General features: G+C 47.6%; 3 protein-coding genes across 5 annotated transcripts in view; 2 read left to right on the top strand and 1 right to left on the bottom strand.

Moving 5' to 3' along the window:
• EFTUD2 (elongation factor Tu GTP binding domain containing 2) overlaps window positions 1–12,948 on the bottom strand; it is a 36,770-nt gene extending 23,822 nt beyond the window's left edge. Inside the window, exons 1-5 of the mRNA XM_050934908.1 lie at window positions 12,898–12,948; window positions 10,374–10,482; window positions 8,737–8,902; window positions 8,243–8,321; window positions 3,020–3,095 (exon numbers count right to left, since the gene is read on the bottom strand). Coding sequence (XP_050790865.1) covers window positions 3,020–3,095; window positions 8,243–8,321; window positions 8,737–8,902; window positions 10,374–10,478 — 426 coding nt within the window. The 5' untranslated portion in view covers window positions 10,479–10,482; window positions 12,898–12,948. The remainder of the gene's footprint in view (window positions 1–3,019; window positions 3,096–8,242; window positions 8,322–8,736; window positions 8,903–10,373; window positions 10,483–12,897) is intronic.
• ADAM11 (ADAM metallopeptidase domain 11) overlaps window positions 1–27,998 on the top strand; it is a 672,244-nt gene that overhangs the window by 173,293 nt on the left and 470,953 nt on the right. The gene's annotated exons all lie outside the window — the stretch shown is intronic.
• CCDC103 (coiled-coil domain containing 103) lies at window positions 13,251–26,912 on the top strand. Of its 2 annotated transcripts, none has more exons than XM_050934985.1 (4): window positions 13,251–13,505; window positions 16,235–16,386; window positions 24,105–24,237; window positions 25,513–26,912. In XM_050934985.1, the coding sequence occupies exons 2-4, from the start codon at window positions 16,244–16,246 to the stop codon at window positions 26,011–26,013; spliced, it is 777 nt and encodes a 258-aa protein (XP_050790942.1). In that variant the 5' UTR covers window positions 13,251–13,505; window positions 16,235–16,243; the 3' UTR covers window positions 26,014–26,912. The 2 variants fall into 2 exon arrangements, with proteins under 2 accessions (XP_050790942.1, XP_050790941.1); XM_050934984.1 differs by having other exon boundaries at window positions 13,251–13,522.

Genomic DNA, 27,998 nt, shown 5'->3' with positions numbered 1-27,998 from the left:
ATAAGAGAGCCAATTCTTGATTTAGGCTTAAGCGGAACACAGGATCAGGTCCAAGAGGTGAATATAGCTGGACCACTTGGTAATAGTGACCATAATATAATTACATTTAACATCCCTGTGGTGGGAAAACACCACAGCAGCCCAACACTGTAGCATTTAATTTCAGAAAGGGAAACTACACAAAAATGAGGAGGTTAGTGAAACAGAAATTAAAAGGTACAGCACCAAAAGTAAAATTCCTGCAAGCTGCATGGAAACTTTTAAAAAGACACTGTAATAGAGGCTCAACTTAAATGTACACCCCCAAATTAAAAAACATAGTAGGAGAACCAAAAAAGAGCCACCGTAGCTAAACAACAAAGTAACAGAAGCAGTGAGAGGCAAAAAGGCATCCTTTAAAAAGTGGAAGTTAAATCTTAGGGAGGAAAATAGAAAGGAGCATAAACTCTAGCAAATGAAGTGTAAAAATATAATTAGGAAGGCCAAAAAAAAATTGAAGAACAGCCAAAGACTTTGAAAAGTAACAGCAAAAACATTTTTTTAAGTACATCACAAGCAGTAAGCCTGCTACACAACCACTGGGGACACTGGAGGATCAAGATGATAAAGGAGCACTCAGGGATGACAAGGCCATTGAGGAGAAACTAAATGAATTATTTGCATCAGTCTTCAAGGTTGAGGATGTGAGGGGGATTCCCAAACGTGAGCCATTCTTTTTAGGTAACAAATCTGAGGAACTGTCCCAGATTGAGGTGTCAGAGGGTGTTTTGGAACAAATTGATAAACCAAACAGTAATAAGTCACCAGAACCAGATGGTATTCACCCAAGGATTCTGAGGGAACTCAAATGTGAAATTGCAGGACAACTAACTGTCATCTATAACCTATTATTTAAATCAGCTTCTGTACCAAATGACTGGAGGATAGCGAATATGACATCAATTTTTAAAAAGGGCTCCAGAGGAGACGTAGGAATTACAGGCCAGTAAACCTGACTTCTGTACCAGGCAAACTAGCTGAAACTATAGTAAATAACAAAATTGTCAGACACACATATGAACATAATTTCTTGGGGAATAATCAACATGGTTTTTGTATAGGGAAATCATACCTCACCAATGTACTACAATTCTTTGAGGGGGTCAACAAGCACGTGGACAAGAGGGATCCAGTGGATACGAAAGGCTCTTAAGCAAAATAAGCAGTCATGGGATAAGAAGGAAGGTCCTCTCACGGACTGGTGACTGGTTAAAGGATAGGAAACAAAGGGTAGGAATAAATGGTCGGTTTTCAGAATGGAGAGATGTAAATAGTGGTGTCCCTCAGGGATCTGTACTGGGCCCAGTCCTATTTAACATATTCCTAAATGACCTGAAAAAGGGATAAACAGTGAGGTGGCAAAATTTGCAAATGATTCAAAACTACTCAAGATAGTTAAGTCCCAGGCAGACTGCGAAGAGCTATAAAAGGCTCTCTCAAAACTGGGTGACTGGGCAACAAAATAGTAGATAAAATTCCATGTTGATGAATGCAAAGTAATGCACACTGGAAAACATAATTCCAACTATACATAGAAAATGATGGGAGCTAAATTGGATGTTACCACTCAAGAAAGATCTTGGAGTCATTATGGATAGTTCTCTGAAAACATCCACTTAATGTGCAGCGGCAGGTCAAAAAAGTGAACAGAATGTTGGGAATCATTAAGAAAGGGATAGATAATGAAGACAGAAAACATCATCTTGCCTCTATATAAATCCATGGTACGCCCACATCTTGAATACTGGGTGTAGATGTGGTCGCCTCATCTCAAAAAAGATCTACTGGACTTGGAAAAGGGCAACAAAAATTATTAGGGGTATGAAACAGCTGCTGTATGAGGAGAGATGAATAAGACTGGAACTTTTCAGATGACTAAGGGGGGATATGACAGAGGTCTATAAACTCATGACTGGTGTGGAGAAAGCAAATAAGGACGTGTTATTTACTCCTTCTCATAACACAAGAACTAGGGGCCACCAAATGAAATTAATCGGCAGCAGGTTTAAAACAAACAAAAGGAAGTATTTTTTCCACACAATGAACAGTCAACCTGTGGAATTCCTTGCCAGAGGAAGTTGTGAAGGCCAAGACGATACTAGGGTTCAAAAAAGAACTAGATAATTCATGGAGGATAGGTCCATTAATGGCTATTGGCCAGGACGGGCAGGGATGGTGTCCGCAGCCTCTGTTTGCCAGAAGGTAGGAATGAGCGACAGGGGATGGATCACTTGATGATTCCCTGTGCTGTTCACTCCCTCTGAGACAGCTGACATTGGCCCCTGTCGGAAAACAGAATACTGGGCGAGATGGACCTTTGGTCTGACCCAGTATGGCTGTTCTTATGTTTAACAGGGAAAGAACATACAAGTAGATGAACACTGTGAAGAATGGACACAGCATGATTAGTTACATGTGGGGTTTTTTCCTTTTCTTTATTTATTAGGAGTACAGGGGAAAATGGGAGAGTTAGTAAGAGCAAAGGAGGGAAGGAAAGAGGGATTGTTACACTCTGTCAGCTCCCTAGCCCTGAGGAGCAGGCCTGGTTTTGCAGGCATCACAGCAGAGGGGAGCTTTGACAAAGCCATGGTAAGGGTATTGCTCCCCTCTCCCCTAATTGGTTAGATTTACCTACATATTGTACTGATATATACTATCAAACACTCCCGAGCTGATGTGTACACATCACTTCTTAAAGCAGAGTTACATAACTACATATGCATTAGCTAGAGAACACAGAACTGAATACATAAACTGGCTTCTGTCTTACTACTTATCCACTGAGAGACTATCAACAATCAGCTTGGCCTCCTAATCAAAAAACAGTCACTCCTGTGAGCCAGTGAGCTCTCACATATGCACTATTAGCAAGGCATGTCCCTGCACAAGTGCGCTGTTATCCTTCAACAGCACCAGCTGATTAATTAACACAGAAGACACCCTCTGTCCTCAGTTAGGCACAGCCCTGTATTCGCTGTACCTTGCCATGGTGGAGATGCCCACACAGGGTAACATTCCGAATCAGTTCAGAGTTGTCCATCAGATCTGCCAGGAAACTAGAGGAAGAGAAGAAACAAGTGACAGTTAGCTGCTTCTATTCTGCTCACAGTACGATCCCCCAGTAAGACCTGGCACTTCAGTTGCACCTTTCATCCCCGAGTCTTGAAGTGCTTTAGAACATTCATTCTCCTAGCTCCCTGCCAGGTAGATAAATTCACGGACTGGGAACCTGACCCACAGAGATTAAGTACCGGACCAACGGTATTGATCCAGTGCTAGATGAAATGGTAGAATTGTCAAAAACAGTGCTGAAAAGGTGGAAGTGTGTTCAATAACTATTTTGATCTGTACTTTGGGTACAACAGATGATGTATTTATATCATATGATGATGATAATACACTTTCCATTCCAACAGGATGCTAAACAACAGCTACTAAAGCTAGAAATTTTTAAATCAAGAGGTCCAGAGAACTTGGATCCAAGAGTTTTAAAAGAGCTGGCCAAGAAGCTTGCTGGACCGTTAATGTTGTTTTTCTGTAACTCTTGGAACGCTAGGGAAGTTCTAAAAGACTGAAAGAAAGCTAATGTTGTGCCAACATTTAAAAAGGAGCTGACCCAGTTAATTATAGAGACCCGTCGCCTTGACAAGATAATGGAATGGCTGATATAGGGCTCAAGAAGAATTAAAGGAGATTAATATAATTAATGCCAAGTAACATGGATTTATTGAAAATAAATTTTGTCAAATTAATTTATAGTCCCTTCAAACCACTATCAAGTTCAGCATAAAAGGTAACAAATGTTGTTCCCTTCGGTAACACATCTGACTTGGTACTGCATGATGTTTTGTTTAAGTAACTAGATTGATACGAGATCAACACGGCAATTATTACATGATTAAAAACTGCCTAAGAGTCAGGTTTCCAAATATAACTAAGTGGGGAATCATGACTGAGCATGTGTTCTTCTAAAGGCATTCCGCAGTTCTTTGCCCGATGCTATTTAATGACCTGTATGAAAACAAAATAAGCACTAACAAAATTTGCAGGTGACACCAAGACTGGAGAAGTGGTAAATAAAGAGACTAGGTCATCGATACAAAGTGATGTGGATCACTTGATAAGCTGGAGACAAGCAAAAAATATGCATTTTTATATGGTTAAATGTAAAGTTATACATCTAGGACCACAGAATGGTCGCTGTATTTTTAGGATGGGGGACTCTATTATGGGAAGCAGCGATTCTGGAAAGAACATGAGGGTCAGTGGGGGATAATCTATGGAACATGAGCTCCTAATGTGACACTGCGGCCAAAAAAGCTAATGTGATCCTGGGATGTATAAACTGGGGGAATCTTGAGAAGGAGCAGAGAGATTATATTACCTTTGTATCTGGCACTGGTGCAAATACTGCTGGAATACTGTGTCCAGTTCTGGACAATTCAAAAAGGATGTTGATAAACTGGAGAGGGTTCAGAGAGGAACCATGACAATGATTAAAGGACTGGACAAAATACTGTACAGTGATAGACTTGAGGAGCTAACGCAATTTAGTTTAGCCAACAGAAGGTTAAGGGATAACTTGATCATAGTTTATAAGGACCTATGGGGGGAACAGAAAAGTAATGATGGACTCTTCTATCGAGCAGACAGATATAACAAGATCCAATGGTTGGAAGTTGAAGCTAAACAAATTCAGACCAGAAATAAGGCACAATTTTTTAACAGCGAGGGTAATTAACTACTGTAAGAACTTTAACATAAGAACATAAAAATGGACAATGACCCTTCTAGCCCAATATGCTGGTCTTCTGACAGTGGCCAGTACTAGATGCTTCACCGGGAGTGACAGAACAGGGCAATTTATTGAGTGATCCATTCCTTGTCATCCATTCCCAGATTCTAATAATCAGAGGCTTAGGGACACCAAGAGCAAGAGGTTGTGCTCCTGCTCATTTTGGCTAATAGCCACTGATGAACCTATCCTCCAGGAACTTACCTAATCTTTTTTGAACCCAGTTATACTTTCGGCCTCACAAAATCCCCTGGCAACAAGTTCCCCGGGTTGACTATGTGTTGTGTGAAGAAATACTTCCTATGTTTGTTTTAAACCTGCTGCATACTAATTTCATAGGGCAATCCCTGGTTTGAGTGTTATGTGAAGAGATAAATAATACTTTCCTATTTACTTTCTCCACACCAGTTATGATTTTATAGACCTCTGTCATATTCCCCCTAGTCGTCTCTTTTCCAAGCTCAACAGTCTCAGCCTTTTAATCTCTCCTCATATGGAAGCTGTTCCACACCTAGTCATTTTTGTTGCCTCTCTCTGTACTTTTTCAACTCTCTCTCTCTCTTTTTTTTTTTTAGATGGAAGGACCAGAACTGCACGCAGTATTCAAGGTCTGGGGTGCCATGCATTTATATAGTGGCATGATGATATTTCTGTCTTCTTAATGGTTCGTAACATTCTGCAAGCTTTTCTGAGTACTGCCACACACTGAGCAGATGTTTTCAGAGAACTATCCACAATGACTCCAAGATCTCTTTCTTGAGTAGTAACAGCTAATTTAGACTTCATCATTTTGTATGTATAGTTTGGATTGTTTTCAAATGGGCATTACTTTGCATTTATCAACACTGAATTTCACCTGCCATTCATCTCACAGTTTTGTGAGATCCCTTTATAACTCTTTGCAATCTGCTTTCGACTTAACTCTCTGACGTAGCTTAGTATCATCTGCACGCTTTGCCACCTCACTGTTTACCCATTTTTCCAGAGCAGCGATGCCCAGGAGCAGCTAAGATTTAGTCAGCGGCACTTATTGTAAAAAAGTTATGGACCGGTCAGAGGCAGTGAATTTTTGTTTAGTGACCTGGCCCCGACTTTTACTAAAAATACCCATGACTAAATCTTAGCCTTATTTATGAGCACGTTGAACAGTACAGATTCTTGGGGAACCTTCCTATTCACCTCCTCTATTGGCACCTCAAACTGCTTCAAGTTCCTCAGATCTATCACCTAAAAAGAACAACTCAGGAGTTTGAATCTCCCCTCAGATCCTTTGCAGTGAAGATGGACGCAAAGAATTCATTTAGCTTCTGCAACTGCTATGTCTTCCTTGAGTGCTCCTCAACCGTCCAGTGGCTCCACTGATTGTTCGGTAAGCTTCCTGCTTCAGATTGTTAAGTTTAACTAGCAAAAGACGTAAACTCTTCAAACTCTTCGTTTGGCCTGCCTAGTTATACTTCTGCACTTGGCTTGCCAGAGTTTACGTTCCTTTGCATTTTCCTCACCAGGATTTGACTTCCAATTTTTAAAAAGATGTCTTTTGTCTCTGCCTTTTTTAGTCTCTGCCTTTTTTATTCTGTTGTTTAGCCATGGTGGCTTTTTTTGATCTTCTTACTGTTTTTTCCTCTCTTTTTTATTTGGGGCATAAATATAGTTGCAGCTTCTATTATGGAGTTTTTAAAAAGTTTCCAAGTAATGTGCAGGCATTTCACTCTTGTGCCCATTCCTTTTAATTTCTGTTTAACTAGCCTCCTCATGTTTGTGGAGTTCCCTTTTTTGAAGTTAAACACGACTGTGGAGGGTTTCTTTGGTATTTTCCCCCTTAAAAGGATGTTAAGTTTCATTACTTTATGGTCACTATTACTGAGTGGTTCAGCTATATTCACCTCTTGGACCAGATCCTGTGCTGCACTTAGGACTAAATCAAAATTGCCTCTTCCCTTGAAGGCTCTGGGACTAACTCCTCCAAGCAGCAGTCATTAATGGGGTCTAGAAATTTTATCTCTGCATCCTGTTCTGAGATGACATGTACTCAGTCAATATGGGGATAGCTGAAAGTACACAGGAGTCGCATCTTACGCGGGAGTTAGGTTCTGAAGTCAGTGCGTAAGGCGAAAATCACGTATAGTCAAACGCTCAATATGCTGAATGGCGGGTGGAATGGTCCACACTACAGGTACAGTATTTAAATTGTTATTTTTTTTGGTTTTGCCAAGCGCCTACAGTTAAAATCACGTAAGTTAAATGCGCCTATGATGCGACTCCACTGTATTGCATTTTCTGTTTTTGTAGTCTCTCTAATCTGCCTGAGCATTTCACTGTTACCATGATCATCCTGGTCATGTGGTCAGTAGTATATTCCTACAGCTATATTCTTATTATTCAGGTACAGAATTTCTATCCACTGAGATTCTATGATACAGTTTGATCCACTGAAGATTTTTACTATGTTTGACTAGATGCTTTCTTTCACATATAGTGTCAGTCCCCAACCAGTGTGACTTATTTTGTTATTCCAGTATATTTTGTACCTTGGCATTACCATGTCCCAAGCTTCTGTGATGCCTGCTAAAACAATATCTTCATTTAATACCAGGCACTCAAGTTCACCTATTTTCTTGCATTTGTAGACAAGCTCTTATAAAATTTGTCAATATTTAGTCGTCTGCCCTTATGTGATGTAACTGAATGGGACTCTTTCCTTTGACTGTTTCTCTTCAGTTATTTATCGGGGGCTTTGATGGATTCTCCATCACTGGACATTTTTTAATTGAGACTGGATGTTTTTCTACAAGATCTGCTTAATGCCTCACACTGCATTATATAGGATGTCAAAGACCACAATGGTCCTTTCTGGCCTTACAATCTACAAAGTGCCTTATACAGTCAGTAGGACAGCTGTAACTAGCACCCACGGTTCCAGACTCTCTCTATATTTCTTCTGAGTGACTCAAGAAAATAGGTACGTTTTAAGTGAATTCAAGGTGTGGGTTTCTGACTGACAAACTCCACATTACCGGGAGGGAATGATGAAAACTAGGGTTCTGAAGTTAGTGAAGTAAGGACACTACACGTGCTGTGCAGTGCAGTGAGTGAAATGCATTTTTAAGCTTCAGTTCCTTTTGTACCTTTGTCCTTCTCCCCTCTAGCTAGAAAAAGCAGAACCAAGTGCTTTTGCAGTACTGATGATGGTGTCCCTATGTCAATGAAAGGCCAAACTGCTGCAGTTTTGGAAAGCTGGAAGACAAGACGTTTTCACCTCCACTCTAGAGCAACTTTTTCCTCCCAGTAGTACATACCCATCCCTCTTATCTCCCCTCAGGCTGTGAACATGGGAAAGCGAAGGATACACAGTATGAATTACTTGAACCAAATACGAACTTTTGAAAGAAAAAGCCACACAGTACTCACTCCATCTCATACACAGTGATAGGCAACGTCTGCTCCATTAGGGAGAATTTCTTAGTTTTCACAGGTTTAATAATAGGCTCTGAAAACAAAGAAAAATGAAACGGTATTCCTTAGTACCCCTCAGCCCCAACATTCTCTCTAATTTTAGAGGTTCACTGTAATAAAGAGTAGAAAAAACTTTCAGCTGCCAATAGGATTTTCAACTAATGGCATCCCTTTGACTTTTGTACATGCAGAGGCTCAGAAATTAAATTGAAATAAGCTTTAATTTGCCTTCTTTAAAGTAACTCACGAACAAAATTATTCTCTCTTAACGATCTCAATAGAACTTCTGTTAAAATGACAGAAACAAAACGTTAACCAGAATGAATTCTGAAGAGACGAAACTAATGATACTGCCAGCAGCAAGACTTTATTTTCCTTCTCCCTTACAAGTTTGTTTTAAGAAACCCTCCCTGATCACACCCACAATTTGCTAATCTATCATTACTTACCAGTGAGAGGCTGGGTATCTTCCTCCTGCACTATGGTCTCTACTTCAGGTCCGTAAACCTCTTCAGCAGTTGGATAGTATTTCTTATCCTCATGCAGTACCACCTCCATTCCAGGATGATCTTCATCATGATCTCCTATATCATCTTCATCATCATCATCATCAAGCTGAAATCAAGAACAATACTTTGCTATTCTTTAGAGCACTATACAAACATTAAACTCCGTTGTATTATCATCCCTATATTATAGTTAGGAAACTGGAGGCAGTGAGCAGGTAGGTGATTTGCTGATGATCACACTTCAAGTAGTTGACACAGCTGGAAAAGAATCCAGCCATCACTAGAATTTAGATCATACGCAAATGCAGTGCAGGTCCCAGTCTTGCTGTATCAGGCACCGATCAAAGTCAGGCCCAGAAAAAGGTTCTGAGGGGCTCCCCTACTTTTCAGTTTGGAGGCCATTTTTCCACCTTGAATCCATTCCAGATAGCCACAATGAACAATAGGTCATCTTTAAAACAGATACCAATGCCACACACAGGTGATGCTTGCACAGCAAGCAATCGATACCAATACCCTTTATCAATGTGCACAACATACCCAAGGTTGGCAGTACAAGTAGTGAGACACACTAGACTTCCTTCTGCATCAAAGTGTGGCTACCAAACCCGGTGCATTAAATCTAAAAACCCCATGTGTGTGAGAGTTATGATTTCACTAGTACAGTAATGATTATTTTGCATATATATACATATACTTGCACCATTAGGAGCTCTACTAATTTAAAGGAACAACCAAGTGATTAGTTCCAATTTCTTAGATCACTAAAGATCTGCCAAAGAAAGTAAGTGAAAGAGCAATTTTCAACACCATTCCTAAACATATCAGTGGCTATTTCTGTTATCATAAATATAAATACTACTCATATTCCTCTATTCCAAAAATGTTCTTACACTAAGATCACCATCATAATCTCTGAACATCTTCCAGTCATGTATTAAACACAATTAACATGCGTCATGTGTTGGAATTAACATCTCTTAATGGGAGACACCAGAAAGTATGAGTAAAATAATGAGGGACTCAGTGTAAGGATCTTGCTTAAAACACAGGATATGGAGCTCCTATCTCAAAGCGTACAACAGCTGGGAACCTCACTTAAAACAGATAAAGTTTCTTATTTTTTTCACACATTCAAGTGGAAGCTGAATTTCCTTGTCTCTTTCTAGCTATCAAGAGGGAAGCTTCTTATTAGATTTTAAATTTTTATTATGTTTTTAGAAATCTACTAAATCAGAATACTTAATAGTATCAAAGTTTTCCTTGAAAACATTGAGTAAGTGTGCCATGGTATGGGGTGTTTTTGTTCTGTTTTTTTTTTTTTTGAGAGAGAGAGAGAGAGAGAGAGAGAGAGAGAGAGAAAATTTTCTGGGGACAGAAGACAGTGACACAGAAGGAATAGTTACTCTTCAGATTGCACCAGAGGTCTGTTGATAACTATAGTCAGGATTAAAATTCAGGAGAAACAGGATAGAGTAGGAGGAGGAAAGCTTAAGACATGAATAACCTTCATTTCAGTATTACATTATTTTGGTGAAAATACAAATTAAGATTTTTTTGCACAAGTCTCACTGCACCTCATCAAGATCCTTGGCCTCTCTGCCCAGTTCATCATCATCATCATCAGAGTCCAGCTCTGGCCCGATGTAATTCCCAAACTCATCATACAGGTCTGTGTCCATGATGCTAAGTACCAAGAGAGACAAAGCCATGTGTAACTAGAATAATCGGGAAATTGTTTTCCTGCACCATGGATGAAGCTGCATCTCACCCCCATCCCTCCACCCTGTCATTTAAGTTTATTCATTGAACACATTTGATAACTGACTCCCTCTGCCAGCACCCAGTGCTCCCCCCCACGGCCCTTTCCAGGCCCCCCTTCACCAGCACCCATCCCACATCACTCCCCCTAGAGCCCCTGGTTAACCAGCAACCAGAGCCCATCCTACACTGCACCCCTGCCAATCCCAGCACACACACCCTCCACATCATCCTCCCTAGAGTCCCCTCTGCCAGCACTTAGCATCACTGGCACACATCATCCTCCCCAAAGCCCCCAACACAGCACCTAGTGTGCCCCCAGATAACCCCTCTCTGCCAAGTCCCCCACATTACCCCTTCCATCAGACCCCAGCGCCCCAAAATCCTTCTGAGCCCCAGTCAACAGAGCCACCCACATTAGAAGGGGGATGTGCTGGGGGCTGGTAGAGCCCCTTCTGCCAGTCCCTCACATCACCTCGTCCAGAGGCCCCTGCATCCTCCCACATCCCCCCAGTCCAAAGTATCCCCCACATCCCCCCAGCCAGTGCCCTGCACCTCCCAGTCCTGAGAGTCCCCCACATCCCCCCACATCCCTCCAGCCAGTCCCCTGCACCCCCCAGTCCCGAGTGTCCCCCACATCCCCCAGCCAGTGCCCTGCACCCCCCAGTCCCGAGTGTCCCCCACACCCCCCAGCCAGTGCCCCGCACCCCCCAGTCCCGAGTGTCCCCCACACCCCCCAGGCCAGTGCCCGGGACCCCCCAGTCCCGAGTGTCCCCCACAACCCCCCAGCCAGTGCCCCGCACCCCCCAGTCCCGAGTGTCCCCCACAACCCCCCAGCCAGTGCCCCGCACCCCCCAGTCCTGAGTGTCCCCCACAACCCCCCAGCCAGTGCCCTGCACCCCCCAGCCCCGAGTGTCCCCCCAGCCAGTGCCCTGCACCCCCCAGTCCCGAGTGCCCCCCCAGCCAGTGCCCTGGATCCCCCAGTCCCGAGTCCCCCACAACCCCCCAGCCAGTGCCCTGGATCCCCCAGTCCCGAGTGTCCCCCCAGCCAGTGCCCTGCACCCCCCAGTCCCGAGTGTCCCCCCAGCCAGTGCCCTGCACCCCCCAGTCCCGAGTGTCCCCCCAGCCAGTGCCCTGCACCCCCCAGTCCCGAGTGCCCCCCCAGCCAGTGCCCTGGATCCCCCAGTCCCGAGTGCCCCCCCAGCCAGTGCCCTGGATCCCCCAGTCCCGAGTGCCCCCCCAGCCAGTGCCCTGGATCCCCCAGTCCCGAGTGCCCCCCCAGCCAGTGCCCTGGATCCCCCAGTCCCGAGTGCCCCCCCAGCCAGTGCCCCGGATCCCCCAGTCCCGAGTGCCCCCCCAGCCAGTGCCCCGGATCCCCCAGTCCCGAGTCCCCCACAACCCCCCAGCCAGTGCCCCGCACCCCCCAGTCCCGAGTCCCCCACAACCCCCCAGCCAGTGCCCCGCACCCCCCAGTCCCGAGTGTCCCCCACAACCCCCCAGCCAGTGCCCTGCACCCCCCAGTCCCGAGTGTCCCCCCAGCCAGTGCCCTGCACCCCCCAGTCCCGAGTGCCCCCCCAGCCAGTGCCCTGCACCCCCCAGTCCCGAGTGCCCCCCCAGCCAGTGCCCTGCACCCCCCAGTCCCGAGTGTCCCCCCAGCCAGTGCCCTGCACCCCCCAGTCCCGAGTGCCCCCCCAGCCAGTGCCCGGGACCCCCCAGTCCCGAGTGTCCCCCACAACCCCCCAGCCAGTGCCCTGCACCCCCCAGTCCCGAGTGCCCCCCCAGCCAGTGCCCTGGATCCCCCAGTCCCGAGTCCCCCACATCCCTCCAGCCAGTGCCCCGCACCCCCCAGTCCCGAGTCCCCCACATCCCTCCAGCCAGTGCCCCGCACCCCCCAGTCCCGAGTGTCCCCCACAACCCCCCAGCCAGTGCCCTGCACCCCCCAGTCCCGAGTGCCCCCCCAGCCAGTGCCCGGGACCCCCCAGTCCCGAGTGTCCCCCACAACCCCCCAGCCAGTGCCCTGCACCCCCCAGTCCCGAGTGTCCCCCACAACCCCCCAGCCAGTGCCCTGGATCCCCCAGTCCCGAGTCCCCCACATCCCTCCAGCCAGTGCCCCGCACCCCCCAGTCCCGAGTGTCCCCCACATCCCCCCAGCCAGTGCCCTGCACCCCCCAGTCCCGAGTGTCCCCCACAACCCCCCAGCCAGTGCCCCGCATCCCCCCTTCACATCACCTCGTCCACAGCCCCCAGCGTCCCCCCCACACCAACGTCCCGTCAGCGGCAAGCAGCCCCCCGCCCAAGACGCCCCATGGCCCCAGCTCAGGCCAGGCCCGCGCGCCTCACCCAACGCTCGCGCTCCGCGCCTCCCCTCCCGGCAGCCGCTACCTGCGACAGCAGCGCGGAAGGACCCGGGGGTGGCGTTCGACTGCCTAATGGGCCGCTTCAAACCCCATTGCGGCCAGCGCCGCGGCCGGGGCGGGGAGTTCGGAGATGTGAGCCCGGCTGGGTCCGCGGCCCCTGGGGCCGGGCCGTCTCGGCTGTGTAGCCGGTTCTGATCAGGCGTTTGGCACAGTCAGCCCCAGCCGGGGGCCTCGGCTCCGCGGCGCGGCCGTTGTTATGGAGACCGCAGGTGAGGCCGGGCGCGTGGCTGGCGGTTGGGGTCCGGGGGCGCAGCAGGGTCCCCGGGGGCTCGCTGGGCTCAGCTCCGAGGCGGCCTGGCCCGGCCCGGGCCCTGACTCCCCCCCCCGCCCGGCTCGGCGCCCCCAGTGCAGGACTAGCCCGGGGCACCCGCAGGCCCGTGGCGAAGCCGGGACGAGCCCCGCTGCGGCCAGGGCCCCTGCTCCGTCCGCCGGGCCGCGTGCCCGCTAGCGGAGCAGCCGCCGCCGTGGTCCCATCGCAGCCGCCCACGGGGCGCTCGTGGCTGGCGGCACCGTGGGGATCGCAGTGCCGGGGTTAGTGGCTAGCGCAGGTGGGCGAACGCTGCGGCCCCGGGGCAACATCTGGAAATGGAAACTGTCTGGCGGGCCCTGAATGCCCGGGGAATTGGGGAGGGGGTGAGGGGGGGGCTGGGGATGAGGAGTTTGGGGTGCAGGAGGGAGCTCTGGGCTGAGGCAGGGGGTGTGGGCTCTGGGCTGAGGTGGGGGGCTGGGGCTGAGGAGTTTGGGGTGCAGGAGGGAGCTCCGGGCTGAGACAGGGGGTGTGGGCTCTGGGCTGAGGTGGGGGGCTGGGGATGAGGAGTTTGGGGTGCAGGAGGGGGCTCTGGGCTGAGGCAGGGGATGCGGGCTCTGGGGTGGGGCCAGAAATGAGGAGTTCAGGCTGCAGGAGGGAGCTCTGGGCTGAGGCAGGGGGGGCTGGGGCTGAGGAGTTTGGGGTGCAGGAGGGGACTCTGTGCTGAGGCAGGGGGTGGGGACTTGGGGTGCAGGAGGGTGCTCAGGTGGGGCTGAGGAGTTTGGGGTGCAGGAGAGGGCTCTGTGCTGAGGCAGGGGGTGCGGGCTCTGGGGTGGGGCCAGAAATGAGGAGTTCAGGCTGCAGGAGGGAGCTCTGGGCTGAGGCAGGGGGTGTGGGCTCTGGGCTGAGGGGGGGGGCTGGGGATGAGGAGTTTGGGGTGCAGGAGAGGGCTCTGGGCTGAGGCAGGGGGTGGGGACTTGGGGTGCAGGAGGGTGCTCAGGTGGGGCTGAGGAGTTTGGGGTGCAGGAGGGGGCTCTGGGCTGAGACAGGGGGTGTGGGCTCTGGGCTGAGGGGGGGCTGGGGATGAGGAGTTTGGGGTGCAGGAGAGGGCTCTGGGCTGAGGCAGGGGGTGGGGGCTCTGGGGTGGGGCCAGAAATGAGGAGTTCAGGCTGCAGGAGGGAGCTCTGGGCTGAGGGGGGGGCTGGGGATGAGGAGTTTGGGGTGCAGGAGGGGGCTCTGGGCTGAGGCGAGGGGGCTCAGGTGGGGCTGGAGATGAGGAGTTAAGGCTCCAGGAGAGGGCTCTGGGCTGAGGCAGGGGGTGGGGGCTTGGGTGGGGCTGAGGAGTTTGGGGTGCAGGAGGGGGCTCTGTGCTGAGGCAGGGGGTGCGGGCTCTGGGGTGGGGCCAGAAATGAGGAGTTCAGGCTGCAGGAGGGAGCTCTGGGCTAAGGCAGGGGGTGGGGGCTCTGGGGTGGGGCTGAAGATGAGGGGTTTGGGGTGAAGGAGGGGGCTCTGGGGTGGGACTGAGGTTCAGAGAGCAGGAGAGGGATCAGAGCTGGGGTTGGGGCACGGGGAGAGGCTCATGGGGTGCAGGCCCTGGCCGGCGCTTACCTCAGGTGGCTCCCGGAAGCAGCGCCATGTCCCTTCTTGGACTCCTAAGTGGCAGCACAGCCAGGTGGCTCTGTGTGCTGCCTTGTCCACAGGCACTGCCCCTGCGGCTCCCATTGGAGCGCCGGAGGGGGCCACTAGAGCGTATAGGAGCTAGAGGGGGTCATGCTGTGGCTTCCAGGAGCTGCATGGAGTGGCCCCCGACCCTGCTCCCTGGCTGGAACACCGGAGTGGGGAAAGCCCCAGATCCTGTTCCCCAGCAGGAGCTCGAGGGCCATCTTAAAAGGGCTGGTGGGCTGGATCCAACCTGTGGGCTGTAGTTTGCCCACCCCTGGTCTAGAGCCCCCACCCCCCTGCTGGGACTACCCCAGCTATAGTTATTGTGTGGGAAGCCTACACAAAGGTGGTGTCCTAAGGCACTGGGATGTTAACATGCCCCTTAGAATATGTGCTAACTGTTTAGTTTAAGTAATCTGTTTGATCTGTGAGCTGTGACACTGAGTACCTCCCCCCACCCGCCCCCTGAGGAAGAGCTCTGTGTCCCTCTAGCTTCTGTTGGTGAAAGAGACAAGCTTTTAGCTACCCGGAGCTTTTCTTCAGCACTTTAAAAATAAAACACAGGGTGCCACATCCTTTGCCACATCCTTATGCACTTTGAAAAGTACCTTACTCCATGAGTATTGCCATTGAAATAAATGGGATGATTTGCAGGGTAACATGCTACTCAGCACGAGGAAGCATGCCTGACTGGCACATAGTGTTTTTATTTTCAGTGTCTGTATCTGACCCTGAATATTGTTAGGAGTATGTGTGAACTGTAAATTGTTTGTACTCTCTGGCAACATGACACTTGACTCTTTTTTTTGACCCTTAGGATTCATTAACTGTAACATATAGTCTGTAATTTTAGCAAAGTTTATATCTTGGCAGCCTTAAGTTAATGTTTAGGGGGTCTGATGATAAAATGATATACAGTGACACCTGTTTTCAGTGGCTAACTGGGGGTCCAGAATAAAAACATATGTGTAATGAAATTGAACTGGAAAATGTGGGCATACTTCAGGGGTGCTGGAACAATTTGTATAGTGAGGGTGCTGAGACCCATTGATCCAAACTGTAAACCCTGTATATAATGGAAACCACTTCAAGTCAGGGGGTGCTGCAGCACCTCCCACACACACCCTTAGTTCCAGCACGTATGGCATAGTTTGAAGTGATTATTTAAGACAGGAGTTTGCCTGGCTAAGGTGGGATCATTAACTCATGACACCCTGTATTATTAGTTACTTATAGTGAGTCTAGCAAGAACTCTAGTGATGAAATGGATGGGTGGGAGAGTGAGGAGTATTTTCTTGTATGATGCTCATGCACCTAAAGTCACTCTCATGGTTATATGTGTTGCTCTTAGGTTTTTGAAATGGAGGAAACTGGAGCAATAGATTTTTGTGCTTTAGAGAGAGAACTGCAGGCTGCAGTTGCTGCTGATGAAAAGTATCAAAGAGAAAATGATGCCAAGTTCCGAGCCGTTCATCAGAAGGTGGCATCCTACGAAGAATTCAGGTTTGCAGGATTTTGTTTTCTGTGGCGAGTCACAGAATTGGGAATATAACAATCGAATGTTTCTTTCATCAGGATGAAAGTTTCATATTAGTGATTCAGAGAAACGTAGGACTGGACGGTACCTTGATAGGTCATCTAGTACAGTAGTCCCCTGTGCTGAGGCAGGAGTTAATATTATCTAGATGATCTCTGACAGGTGTTTGTCTAACCCAGGGGTCGGCAACCTTTCAGAAGTGCTGTGCCGAGTCTTCATTTATTCACTCTAATTTAAGGTTTCGTGTGCTGGTAACACATTTAAACGTTTTTAGAAGGTCTCTTTCTATAAGTCTGTAATCTATAACTAAACTACTGTCGTATGTAAAGTAAATAAAGTTTTTTTTAAATGTTTAAGAAGCTTCATTTAAAATTAAATTAAAATGCAGAGCCCCCCAGAGTGGTGGCCAGGACCTGGGCAGTGTGACTGCCACTGAAAATCAGCGTGCGTGCCGCCTTTGGCACCCGTGCCATAGGTTGCCTACCCCTGGTCTAACCTGTTCTTAAAAACCTCCAGTGACAGAGATTCCATAACCTCCCTGCGGAATTTGTTCCAGTGCCTAACTACCCGTACACACAGGCAGTTTTTCCTAATATCTACTCTTCTCCCTTCCTGCAATTTAAGACCATTACTTTTTGTCCTGTCCACAGTGCTTGAGAACAATTTATCCTCTTTAAACCAATCTCCTCTTTAAACCCTCCTCTTTAAAACACACTTTTACATATTTGAAGACTGTTATCATGTCCCCCAGCAGTCTTCTCTTCTCCAGACTAAATACACCCAATTTTTTCTATTTTTCTGTGTAAGCCATGTTTTCTAGACTTTTAACCAGTTTTGTTCCTCTCCTCTGGACTTTCTCCAATTTCTCAACATCTTTCCTAAAGTGCAGTGCCCAGAACTGGACACAATACCCCAGTTGAGGCCTTATCAGTGCTGACTAGAATGGAAGAATTACTTTGTGTCTTGTTGCAATGTTCCTGCTAATATATCCCAGAATTATGTTCACTTTTTTTTTTGCAACGGTATTACATTATTGACTAATATTTAGTTTGCAATCCACTATAATCCCCAGATTCTTTTCTGCAGTGCTCCTTCCAAGGCAGTCATTTCCCATTTTGTAGTTGTACAACTGATTAGTCCTTACTAAGTGTAGTACTTTGCATTTGTCCTTATTGAATTTCATCCTGTATGTTTCAGACCATTTCTTCAGTTTGTCAAAATTATTTTAAATTCTAAACCTAACCTCCAAAGCACTTGAAACCCCTCCCAGCTTGCTACCATATGCAAACACATTATCCAAATAATTTGTGAAGATATTGAACAGAACCGGACCCAGGACAGATCCCTGTGAGGCCCCACTCAATATGCCCTTCCAGCTTGACTGTGAATACTTTCCGAGTATATTTTTCCAACCAGTTATGCATCCATCTTATGTAGGTTTGTCAAGGCTATATTTCCATACTTTATTTATGAGAAGGTCATGTGAGACAGTATATCAAAAGTCTCACTAAAGTTGAGATATATCACATCTACTGCTTCCACCCATCCACAAGGCTTGTTACTCTGTCAAAGAAGGATATTAGGATGGTTTGATTATTTTTGCTCCATTAGCTTTCTAGATAATGAAGTTAAGCTGATTTATAATTCCTGAGGACATTGTGTGCCAAAAAGTTAAAAATTCTATGCAAAATATTTTTAAATCCTGCAAATTCTGCAAGTTACATTTGTCAATAAAGAAATGCAGAGGCTCCAGCATGGCAGTGGGGAGCACAGCCTGCTGGCTGCATGAAAGTGGGATATCACCCAGCAGCTTCCTCACCCCCCACTCCTGGGACACTGACTCAGCGGTGAGAGGCTGCATCCGACCCTGACACAGCACAAGGTCTGGGCCTGCCCCAGAAACACCCTGGGATCCTGCCCCACTGCACCAGGTGTGGGGAAGGCAGACTCAGTCAGGCAGGATTCAAGTGTGGAGAGGCTCAGTGTGGAGGGATCCAGGTGTGGGGTGAGAGGATTCTGTGTGGGACAATCTGGGTGCAGGCAGCTCAGTGATGCACAGGGGTTGGGTGGATGGGGAGCAGCTCCCCCCACAGCTGAGGAACTATTGGGGGAGGAAGCAGGGGAGGATGTTGAGCTTCCTGCAGCTGAGAGAGATTTCTGGGTGTGAGCCTGACACAGCTCCAGCCATTGCTTGCAGGGGAAGAGAAAGTCCCATCCTCTTCTTCCTCCAGCCCAGCTGGGTCTAGCAGCTGATCCCAGCTCAGGGTAGAAGTCACTGGCTGGAGTGTCCCCAGCCCTGCAGTGATTTACCTCTCTGCCGGCTGCCTGAAACGATGTACCTGTGTAGCTAGGGAGTGGTGTGTGACTGCTCTTGCAGCTTCCCTTTGCTTCCCTATCAGAAAATCATTTTTCTGTGAGGGACATGAATTCTGCGCATGCACAGTGGTGCGGAATTCTCCCAGGAGTAAAGTCTTGTGTATAATTCCCTGGATTATCCGTATTCTCCTTTTTATAGCTAGATAGTGTATTTGCCTTTTTCCAGTCCTCGAGGATCTCTCCTGTCTTCCATGAGTTTTCAAAGATAATCGCTAATGGCCCAGATATCTCCTCAGTTAGCTCCTTGAGTATTCATTTTGTCAGGCCCTGCTGACATAAAGACATCTGGTTTATCTAAGACTTTGTCTACCCTGGCAAACGAAAGACAAAACTTTTGTTGTTCAGAGGTATTAAAAAAACACCCCCCAAAAGACAAAAGTTTTGCCAATGACAAGCGCCAATGTGAACAGCGCTTTGTTGTCAGGAGCGCTCTTCTGCTGACAACGCTAATGTCGCTACTTGGAGGTGGAAACTTTTTGTCAGCAGGAGAGCTCTCTCCTGCTGACAAACAGTGGCTACACTGCGCGGCTTTTTGCACCATGGCTGTCGCGGCACAGCTGTGTTGCTAAAAGCTGCGTAGTGTAGACATAGCCTAAGTCATTCTTAACTTGTTCTTTTCCTATTTTAGCCTCAGATCCTACTTGACTTACACTGATGTTCACTATGTTAGTTGCACAGTCACTGCTAACCTTTCTGGCAAAAACTGAAGCAAAAAAGGCATTTAAAACTTTGGCTGTTGCTGCCTTTTCTGTTGTCGTCTGTCCCTCTTCATTGAGTAATGGGCCTACCCAGTCATTGGTATTCCTCTTGTTTCTAATGTATTTGTAAAATGTTTTCTTAATACCCTCTGTGTCCCTAGCCAGTTTAATCTTGTTTTGTGCCTTGGCCTTTCTAATTTTGTCCCGACACGTTTATCCCTACATGCTCCTTCGTAATTTGATATAGTTTCCACTTTTTCTGTGATTCTTTTTTGACTTTCAGGACAGAGATTTCCAGGTTAAGCCAGGGTGGTCTCTTGCCATACATCCTATCTTTCCTATGCATTGGGATAGTTTGCTCTTTTGTCTTTAATAATGCCTCTTAAAAGCTGCCAGCTCTCCTGAATTCTTTTAAACTTGTTTCCAACAGGATATTTGGGATATTTCCCTCCTACCATTCATTAGAATCATGAACTCCTATCATTTCAGGATCACTTTCATCCAAACTGCCTTCCATCTTCAAACTCTCACCCAGTTTCTCCCTATTTGTCAGAATCAAATCTAGAACACCCTCTCCCCTAGTTGCTTTCTCCAACTTCTGCAATAAAAACTTGTTGGATAATCTTTGCCCTGCTGTGCTGTTTTCCAAACAGATGTATGGGAAGTTGAAGTGTCCCATCCCTACCAAGTCCTGTGTTTTGGATTATTTTGTTTGTAGTTTAATAAAAATCCTCATCTACCTTTTCTTTTTGGGTAGGTGGTCTGTAGTAGACCCTACCATGTGATCACCTTTTTTTTCTTTTTTTTTCTTTTTTCACCCCTTTAGGCATTATCCAGAGACTGTCAATAGGTCTGCCTCCCACTTCTATCTTAACCTCAATGCAAGTGTCTACATCTTTGACATACAAGGCAACAACACCTTCTTTTTTCCCTGCCTGTCTTTCCCTTCTGTGCCAGTATTGCAATCATGTGAATTATCCCACCAAATCTCTGTGATGCCAGTTATATCATAAATGTGATTATTCACTAGTATTTTTAGTTATTCCTGTTTATTCCCCATACATCTTACATTAGTATACAGACATCTAGATTTCTCTATGATTTCTACTATGTTCACCTAAGATTCCAACCCTTCACCTAGATCTCTGTTTTGCATTTACATGTGGGCTTTTGTCTTCTGCCCCCATCAAACCTAATTTAAAGCCCATCTCACTAGGTTAGCTAGTCTGTATCCAAAGATATACTTCCTCTTGATAGATGGACCCTATCTCTGCTCAGCAGTCCTTCTCAGAGCAGCATCCCTTGGTCTAGGAAACCAAAGCCCTCCTGGCGACACCATCCATGCAGCCATGATTCACTTTCAGGATGTCTGTCTCTGCCTGGGCCCCTACCCTTGACCAGAAGGAATGATGAGAACACCACGTGCGCCCCCAGCTCCTTCACCCTCACTTCCAGAACCCTGTAGTCACTTCTGATCTGCTCAGAGTGAGACCTTGCATTATCATTAGTGCTTTCATGGATGACCAGCATAGGGTTGTAGTCAGAGGGCTGATGATCCTTGGCAGTCCTTCCATAATGTCTCAGATATGGGCCCCCGGCAGGCAGCACACCTCGCAGGATGCCATGTCAGACCAGCAGATGGATGCCTCCACCATCCTTAGAAGGGAATTACTGACTACCACCACCCTTAGTTTCTTCCTCGGAGTGGTGGCCGCAATCCTCCCAGATTTAGGGATACATGTCTTCTCCTCCTCTACCTTTAGGGGAAGTTCCTCCTCACTTGTTGCCAAGGTAGCATACCAGTTTTTTATCTCTAGATAGTGGGTTGGGCAGGGGGCGGGGACCACTGCTTGCTGCCAGAAGTAACTGGCAGCCAGCTTCCACCTTGTGAAAGAGCCATTTCTTCCTCCCCTGGTGGCCCTCCTGCAGTCCTGACCAGCTGGATTGCTGCTTGCTTCCTGAGAGATAGTACCAGTAGGCCCCTCTCACACTGGATGGTCCCTCCCATTCTGGCTTTCTGTGACAGGGAAATGCAGGCCACATTCTCTGCCGGACCTGTGTCATAAATATAAAGGGAAGAGTAACCACCTTTCTGTATACAGTACTATAAAATCCCTCTTGACACAAAATTCTTTTACCTGTAAAGGGTTAAGAAGCTCAGGTAACCTTGCTGGCACCTGACCAAAAGGACCAATAAGGGGACAAGATATTTTCAAATTTGGGAAGGGGGAAAAGGCTTTGTTTTGTCTGTTCTTGATCTGTCTGTTCTGTGTGCTTGCCGGCGACGATCAAGGAGGTAAGCAATCCAACTCAATTAGAATTAGTAAGTAATAATAAGGGAATGCGTTAGCTTGCTTTGATTTTGGCTTGTGATTTTCCTTGTCTAGAAGGAGGTTTTGTCTTGAGGGAGGTTTATCCCTGGATTTGTAACTTTAAGGTTTTGCGTAGAGGGGAGATCCTCTATGTTCTTGAGACTTTTGTTATTCTGTAAAGTACTTACCATCCCGATTTTACAGAGGTAATTTTTTACCTTTTCTTTAATTAAGAGTCTTCTTTTAAGAACCTGATTGATTTTTCATCGTTTTAAGATCCAAGGGTTTGGGTCTGTGTTCATCTGTACCAATTTGTGAGAATATTATTCTCAAGCCTCCCCAGGAAAGGGGGTGTTGGGGCTTGGGGGATTATTCTCAAGCCTGCCTTGGAAAAGAGGTGTAGGGGCTTGGGGGGATATTTGGGGAATGTAGGGCTCCAAGTGGCCCTCCCTAAATGTTTGTTTAAATTACTTGGTGGTGGCAGCGTTACTTAATCCAAGGAATAGGGGAGTTTTTTAACCTAAGCTGGTAGAAATAAGCTTAGGGCGTCTTCATGCAGGTCCTCATGTCTGTACCCTGAAGTTCAAAGTGGGGAGGGAACGCTGACAACCTGGGTAGAGACATCCATGGCTGGATGCAGGAGCAGGTGAAGGAGCCAGGAGCAATGTCGGCATTGGCGATGTGGCCTTTCCGAACCATGCTGAATTTATTCTGTCTTCCTCCTACAAACTCCCCTGTTTGCTAGCTCCCTTCGGTCACTTTGCATCTGGCTTTTAAGCCCTTCTTTACTAGGTCAGCTCTGCCCCCTTGTTAACACACAGAGGAAGGGTGATCAAATGAATGTCCTGCAGTGACACAGTTGCATCTTCCACTGGCATCCTGTCGGTTTTGGAAAATGAAATAGGGGTTTGGTGGGTCAGTACTTATATGAGAGACCTCAAGGGGATTCTTTGGGTGCAGAAGGAGATAGAGATGGCACTCTGGTTGGTACTGTGAGACTACTCCTCAGGCATGGCGTCAGAGGTCACTGTGCTGTTAGAAGTGCTAACTTTTGCAGAAGACATAAAACTGAGATCCTCACCACCTAGGATGATTAAAGATCCTGTGACACTTTCACAGTAACATGCTAACTCATGCCTTGATCAAATGATGCTTTGGATAATTACATTCAATCTCTCTAAATTGTTCCTGAAGCTTCAGTTGAATAAGATAGGTCTTTGCTTCCTAGCCTTTGCTTCCCAGCAGGCCTGACGCATGTTGATGCCCAACCCCCTTCTCCCCAGTCATCCATATATAAACCCCCAGACGTGCCTGCATGCCCTCAGAACATGGGTGCGCTAGCTTGTCTGGGGGCATAGGTACAAGCTTGGGGCCCACTGTAGTGCATGTCTCTGCCCACCCACTTTAGAGTGAGGCTGTAGCTAGAGTACATGTTGCTGTGCTCATGATCAGATAACCTGCCAATGCTATCCCACAATTCCCATGCTGTTAAATATATGCCATGTTAGACCCAAGAAGCATTTGTACTTCCTCCTTCTTTTCCATTTATTCGTCCATCTGTATCCAGCTACATTGTAGTTTTTCTCTTTTTAATCTCTTCCACGAGTTCACATCACATCCAGTTCTCAGTCTCTGCTTTGCTACTGTCCAAAGCTTCCTCTAGCAGTCAGCCGTTGCCCTGTACTCTGTTTCCAGCACCACTGTTGAAGTCCCTGTTTTCATGCGAGAGTCAGGCCTGGTCTGCGCTACAGAGTTAGGCCAATGTAAGGCAGCTACACGAAAATGTTGCTCCCACTGATGTAGATCGCTTACTACACCGACTTAAGAACTCCACCTCCTCAAGAGGCCCAGCACTTAGGTCAACGTAGTTAGGTAGACGCAGTGTCAGTGTAGACACTGCATTACTTATGTCAACTTTAATGGTCTCCAAGAGATGTACCACAATGCCCCACCATGACTGCTCTGGTCGCCATTTTGAACTCCACTGCCTGGTGGCCAGGTACACAGGTATAAACCCCTCCCCTCTAAATCCCTGCACATTTTTGAAATTCCATTTCCTGTTTGCTCAGCATGGAGAGCTCACCTAATAACTGCCCAGCTGACTATGCTGCAGATGCACGCCTGCCTGGAGTACATAGGAGGTGGTGGATCTCCCAGGTCTTTTACTTGATAGAACTTTGCACCACAAACTCAGTGACTGTGCCAGTCTCACAGAGAGGAATCAAACTGGAAATGGTGCTAATTTCAAGCGAGCATTTGCTCTTGCAGGGTTTACCACTCCCTTTATATTTCCTGCAGGGATATTGTGCTGGCATCACACCTGAAACCTCTAGAGAAAAAGGACAAAATGGGAAAAAAGAAAAACCTTCTGTGGAATTCCTATGCTACCCAAGCTAACGGCAAGCAGGACAGAGAGATGGAACTAGCCCAGGTGAGGAGGAAAACTCCATCAGTAAGGGTTTGTCTACACACACTAGTTAATTCAAATTAATGTAGGGGTGAATCTAAAATGCAGTAGCTATTCCAGAATAATTCCATGTGTGGACAAGTATTTCAGAATAATAGTGCCTTGTTCCACTTTAGTTTAATCTGCTTCCAAAGTGGATTGAGCTGAGGGCTTGTCTACACTTAAAAATTAATTCGGATTAAGGGTGGGGGTGAATTTTAAAGCACAATAGCTTTAGCACAGTGGGTCTCAAACTTTTTTACTGGCGACCTCTTCCACATAACAAGCCTCTGAGTGAGACCCCCTCCCCCCAGTAAATTAAACACCCTTTTTAATATATTTAACACCATTATAAATGCTGGAGGCAAGTGCGGTTTAGGGTGGAGGTTGACAGCTCGCGACCTCCCATGTATTGACCTCACGATCCCCTGAGGGGTCCAGACCCCCAGTTTGAAAACCCCTGCTTTAGCACAATGTGTAGACAAGCAGTAGAAGAAATTTCCAGAATCACCACAATAGATCAGACCATCTAGTCCTACGTCTTGTCTCTGACAATGGCCAGGACCAGCTGCATCAGGGGAAAGTGCAAAGCTCCCTCTAGGGAATAATCTGTATAATAATATTCCAGGATTCACTCTGGGTGTCACTCTAACACGGAGAATGTCTTCTGAGGCTGTGTGAAATGATGGAAACAACCACAAGCATGGTTGAAAGTTTTTTTTTTGTTTAGAACAGGGGTCGGCACCCTCTGGCACGTGGCTGGCCAGGGTAAGCACCCTGGCGGGCTGGGCCACAGCATACAGCCCCTCATTTGCTACCCACACAAATCATCACACAGCATCTCCCAGCACTCCCCCAGACACAGTTCAACACAAATCTCCCTGCACCACAAATACAAATCAACACAAATTCCCAGCACAGCTACTCCAGACACACCACAACCAGCACACACAATAACCCCAAACACACACAGCCTCCCATCACAGCCCATACCTCTCATTCACCTGCTGCACAAATCAAAAAAATCTACTAGCACAACACACACCCTCACCCACTCTCACTCATATATTTACCATAAAACCATAAACTTGAATGGCAAAGCCATTTTGACTTTACGAATTAAACTCAGCGATAGCACAGCCTTTCAGTTACAAGTTATGGAATGACCTGTCCAGAGGGGAATTCTGCTCCCAACACCCACCAGCTGGTGGGATTCTGCACCTGTTTTATGTAACTGTTATTGATCATCTTTTCATCCAGGGATGGGATGGACTCCCTGAAACGTCCGCAGACTTTTACAGATATTGGCGCAGATGCTTGAAAAGTGGACAGGAAAAATACCAGTTACTGTTTCAGCTCGGCGGCAAGGGCCTGGGCAGAATCTTTCAAGCTGATGTTGGCTTTGGTCTCCTGGGTGAATTTCTTGTGGTGCTGGCCGAGCATGCCTGTAGGGAAGACAGAGAAGCTGTCCTTCAGATATTACAGAGCCTTTGTGGGACCAACCGCTTTGGACTAAATGTGGCTCTCCTGAGCCAGGTGGAGAAGGATAGCTGCAGGGACTTGTTTGGGAAACTGCAGAGTATGGGCAGGAATTGTGGTGCTGATGGCCTTCCTGCGGGCACAGCTGAAGCAGGTACAGCTGCTTTACAGGAAGAGGAGAATGAGGCTGAGAGAGAAACCCATCTGAGGGGAGCTGGCCAGCGAAAGGGGGCAGATGACAAACTAATTAAAGAGCTGGTGAAATGTTACCTTGTTAGCTGAAGGAGCACAGGCTCTCCCTGCAGCTCACGCTCCACCAGGGTTACTAGGAACTGAGGGCCAGGAGGGACCCTTCCTGTACTGCTCTGTCATCAAAGATGGAAGGACAGTGAGAGCCCCTTTTCTACAGAAAGTTGTTGATTGAGTTTTACTTTGTACCTGCTTCACGTGCCTGGTACAAATAAATATTAGTCACCAAAAGGATTTTACTGGGGGAGGGGCCGTCACACAGGAGGCAACACTTGCTGTGAATCAGTAGAACAGTATTGAATATACTGTTTAGGGATGGGGAAAAAATCACTCTAGTATTAGTGGGAAAAGATTAATTCACCTCTTTTCTTTTCTCTGGCTCCCTGTTCTTGGTCAACACGGGATTTTAGAAACATAAGCAGCTGTATTATAATAGTGAAACAGGTAACAGCCCAATGAGGAATGGGTTCATGTGTACAGCCATGTCTGGGACTGATCTGACCCTCTCCTTAAACAGAATCTGGGATAAATACATGGAATGTACATTGCTAATTTCCACAGTCATACTCCTGGGGGCATGCTGGGGGCAAAAAATTAAAAATTCTGCACCAAAAATTAAAAATTCTGCAAATTTTATTTGTCAAATGTGGAGAATCCAGCGTAGCGTTGGGGAGCACAGTCAATTGGCTGCACAGAGGTGGGAGGTCACTCTGTAGCTCCCCCCGGGATATGGACTCAGCGGTGATTCTGCACCCAACCCTGACACGGTGCAAGAACTGGGCCTGCCCCAGAAACACCCCAGGACCCTGCTGCTCTGTGCCAGGTGCACCAAGTGTGGGCCAGCAGGCTCAACCCAGCAGGATCCAAGTGTGGAAGGGCTCAGTGTGAGGGGATCCAGATGTGCATTGAGAGGGTTCTGTATGGGGCAGTATAGGTGCAGGCAGCTTAGTGGGGAATCTAGGTGCGGGGTGGATCTGGAGGCACGGGTTTGTTGGGGGTTCTGGGTGCAATGGTAATGGGACTCTGCAGGGGGGTCCAGGTGAAAGTGGTTGGGACTCAGCAGGGGTGGTGGTGTCTGGGTGTGTGTGGGGGAATAAAGCTTGGCAGGGGGGTCTGGTTGGGAGGGTCCAGATGCAGGAGGGAGTGGGGCTTAGTGGGGTGAGGATCCGGGTGTAGGTGACTCATTGGGGTGGTCCAGGTTCAGGGGGAGTGGGGCTCAGTAGGTGGGGTTCTGGGGGTGGGTGACGGTGTGGCACTACCTATGAACTGTTTTCCCTGGCTTAGCTTGGGACTTCAATAACCTGTCTTGTTAAGCCAGACACACTAGCCTGCTGCAAACATAGACCCACATCTGAACCAAATCCCCCACTGAAAACATCTTAAGAAATGGTCCTGTCTCTGGCATCCAGATACTCAGTTGCCAATGGGGTCCAAACCCCAAATAAATCCATTTTACTCTGTATAAAGCTTATACAGGGTAAACTCATCAATTGTTCGCCCTCTATAACACTGCTGGAGAGAGACAGCTGTTTGCTCCCCCAGGTGTTAATTACTTGCTCTGGGTTAATTAATAAGCAAAAAGGGATTTTATTAAATATAAACAGTAGGATTTAAGTGGTTCCAAGTAATAACAGACAGAACAAACTAAATTACCAAGCAAATTAAAACAGCACCGTAAGAAGGGCGAGGCGAGTGAGGCACTTGCCTCAGGCGCGCAAAGTGGAGGGGCGCAGCTCTGATGTCACAGGGTGTGAGGCTCGGCACAGGGGTGGAGGGAGTCTGTATGAGGGGGTCTGGATGCACAGGGGTGGGGTGGATGGCGGAGCAGCTCCCCGTACAGTGATCTCTCCCCCTGAAGCTGAGGAGCGATGGGTGCAGGAAGGAGAGTTTGCAGAACTTCCTTAAGCTGGGGTAGACATCTAGGGGTGGGTCTGACCTGGCCCTGGATGCTGTGCAGGGGAAGAGGCAATCCCGTTCTAACCAGACCAGCGGGAGCTAGGAGCTGAGCCCTGTGTAGG

The sequence above is a fragment of the Gopherus flavomarginatus genome, chromosome 25 (genome assembly GCF_025201925.1).
Source record: "Gopherus flavomarginatus isolate rGopFla2 chromosome 25, rGopFla2.mat.asm, whole genome shotgun sequence".
NCBI classification, from domain to species: domain Eukaryota; kingdom Metazoa; phylum Chordata; order Testudines; family Testudinidae; genus Gopherus; species Gopherus flavomarginatus.
Note: the sequence above shows the minus strand (reverse complement) of the source record. Positions and strands in the feature narration are given on the sequence as shown.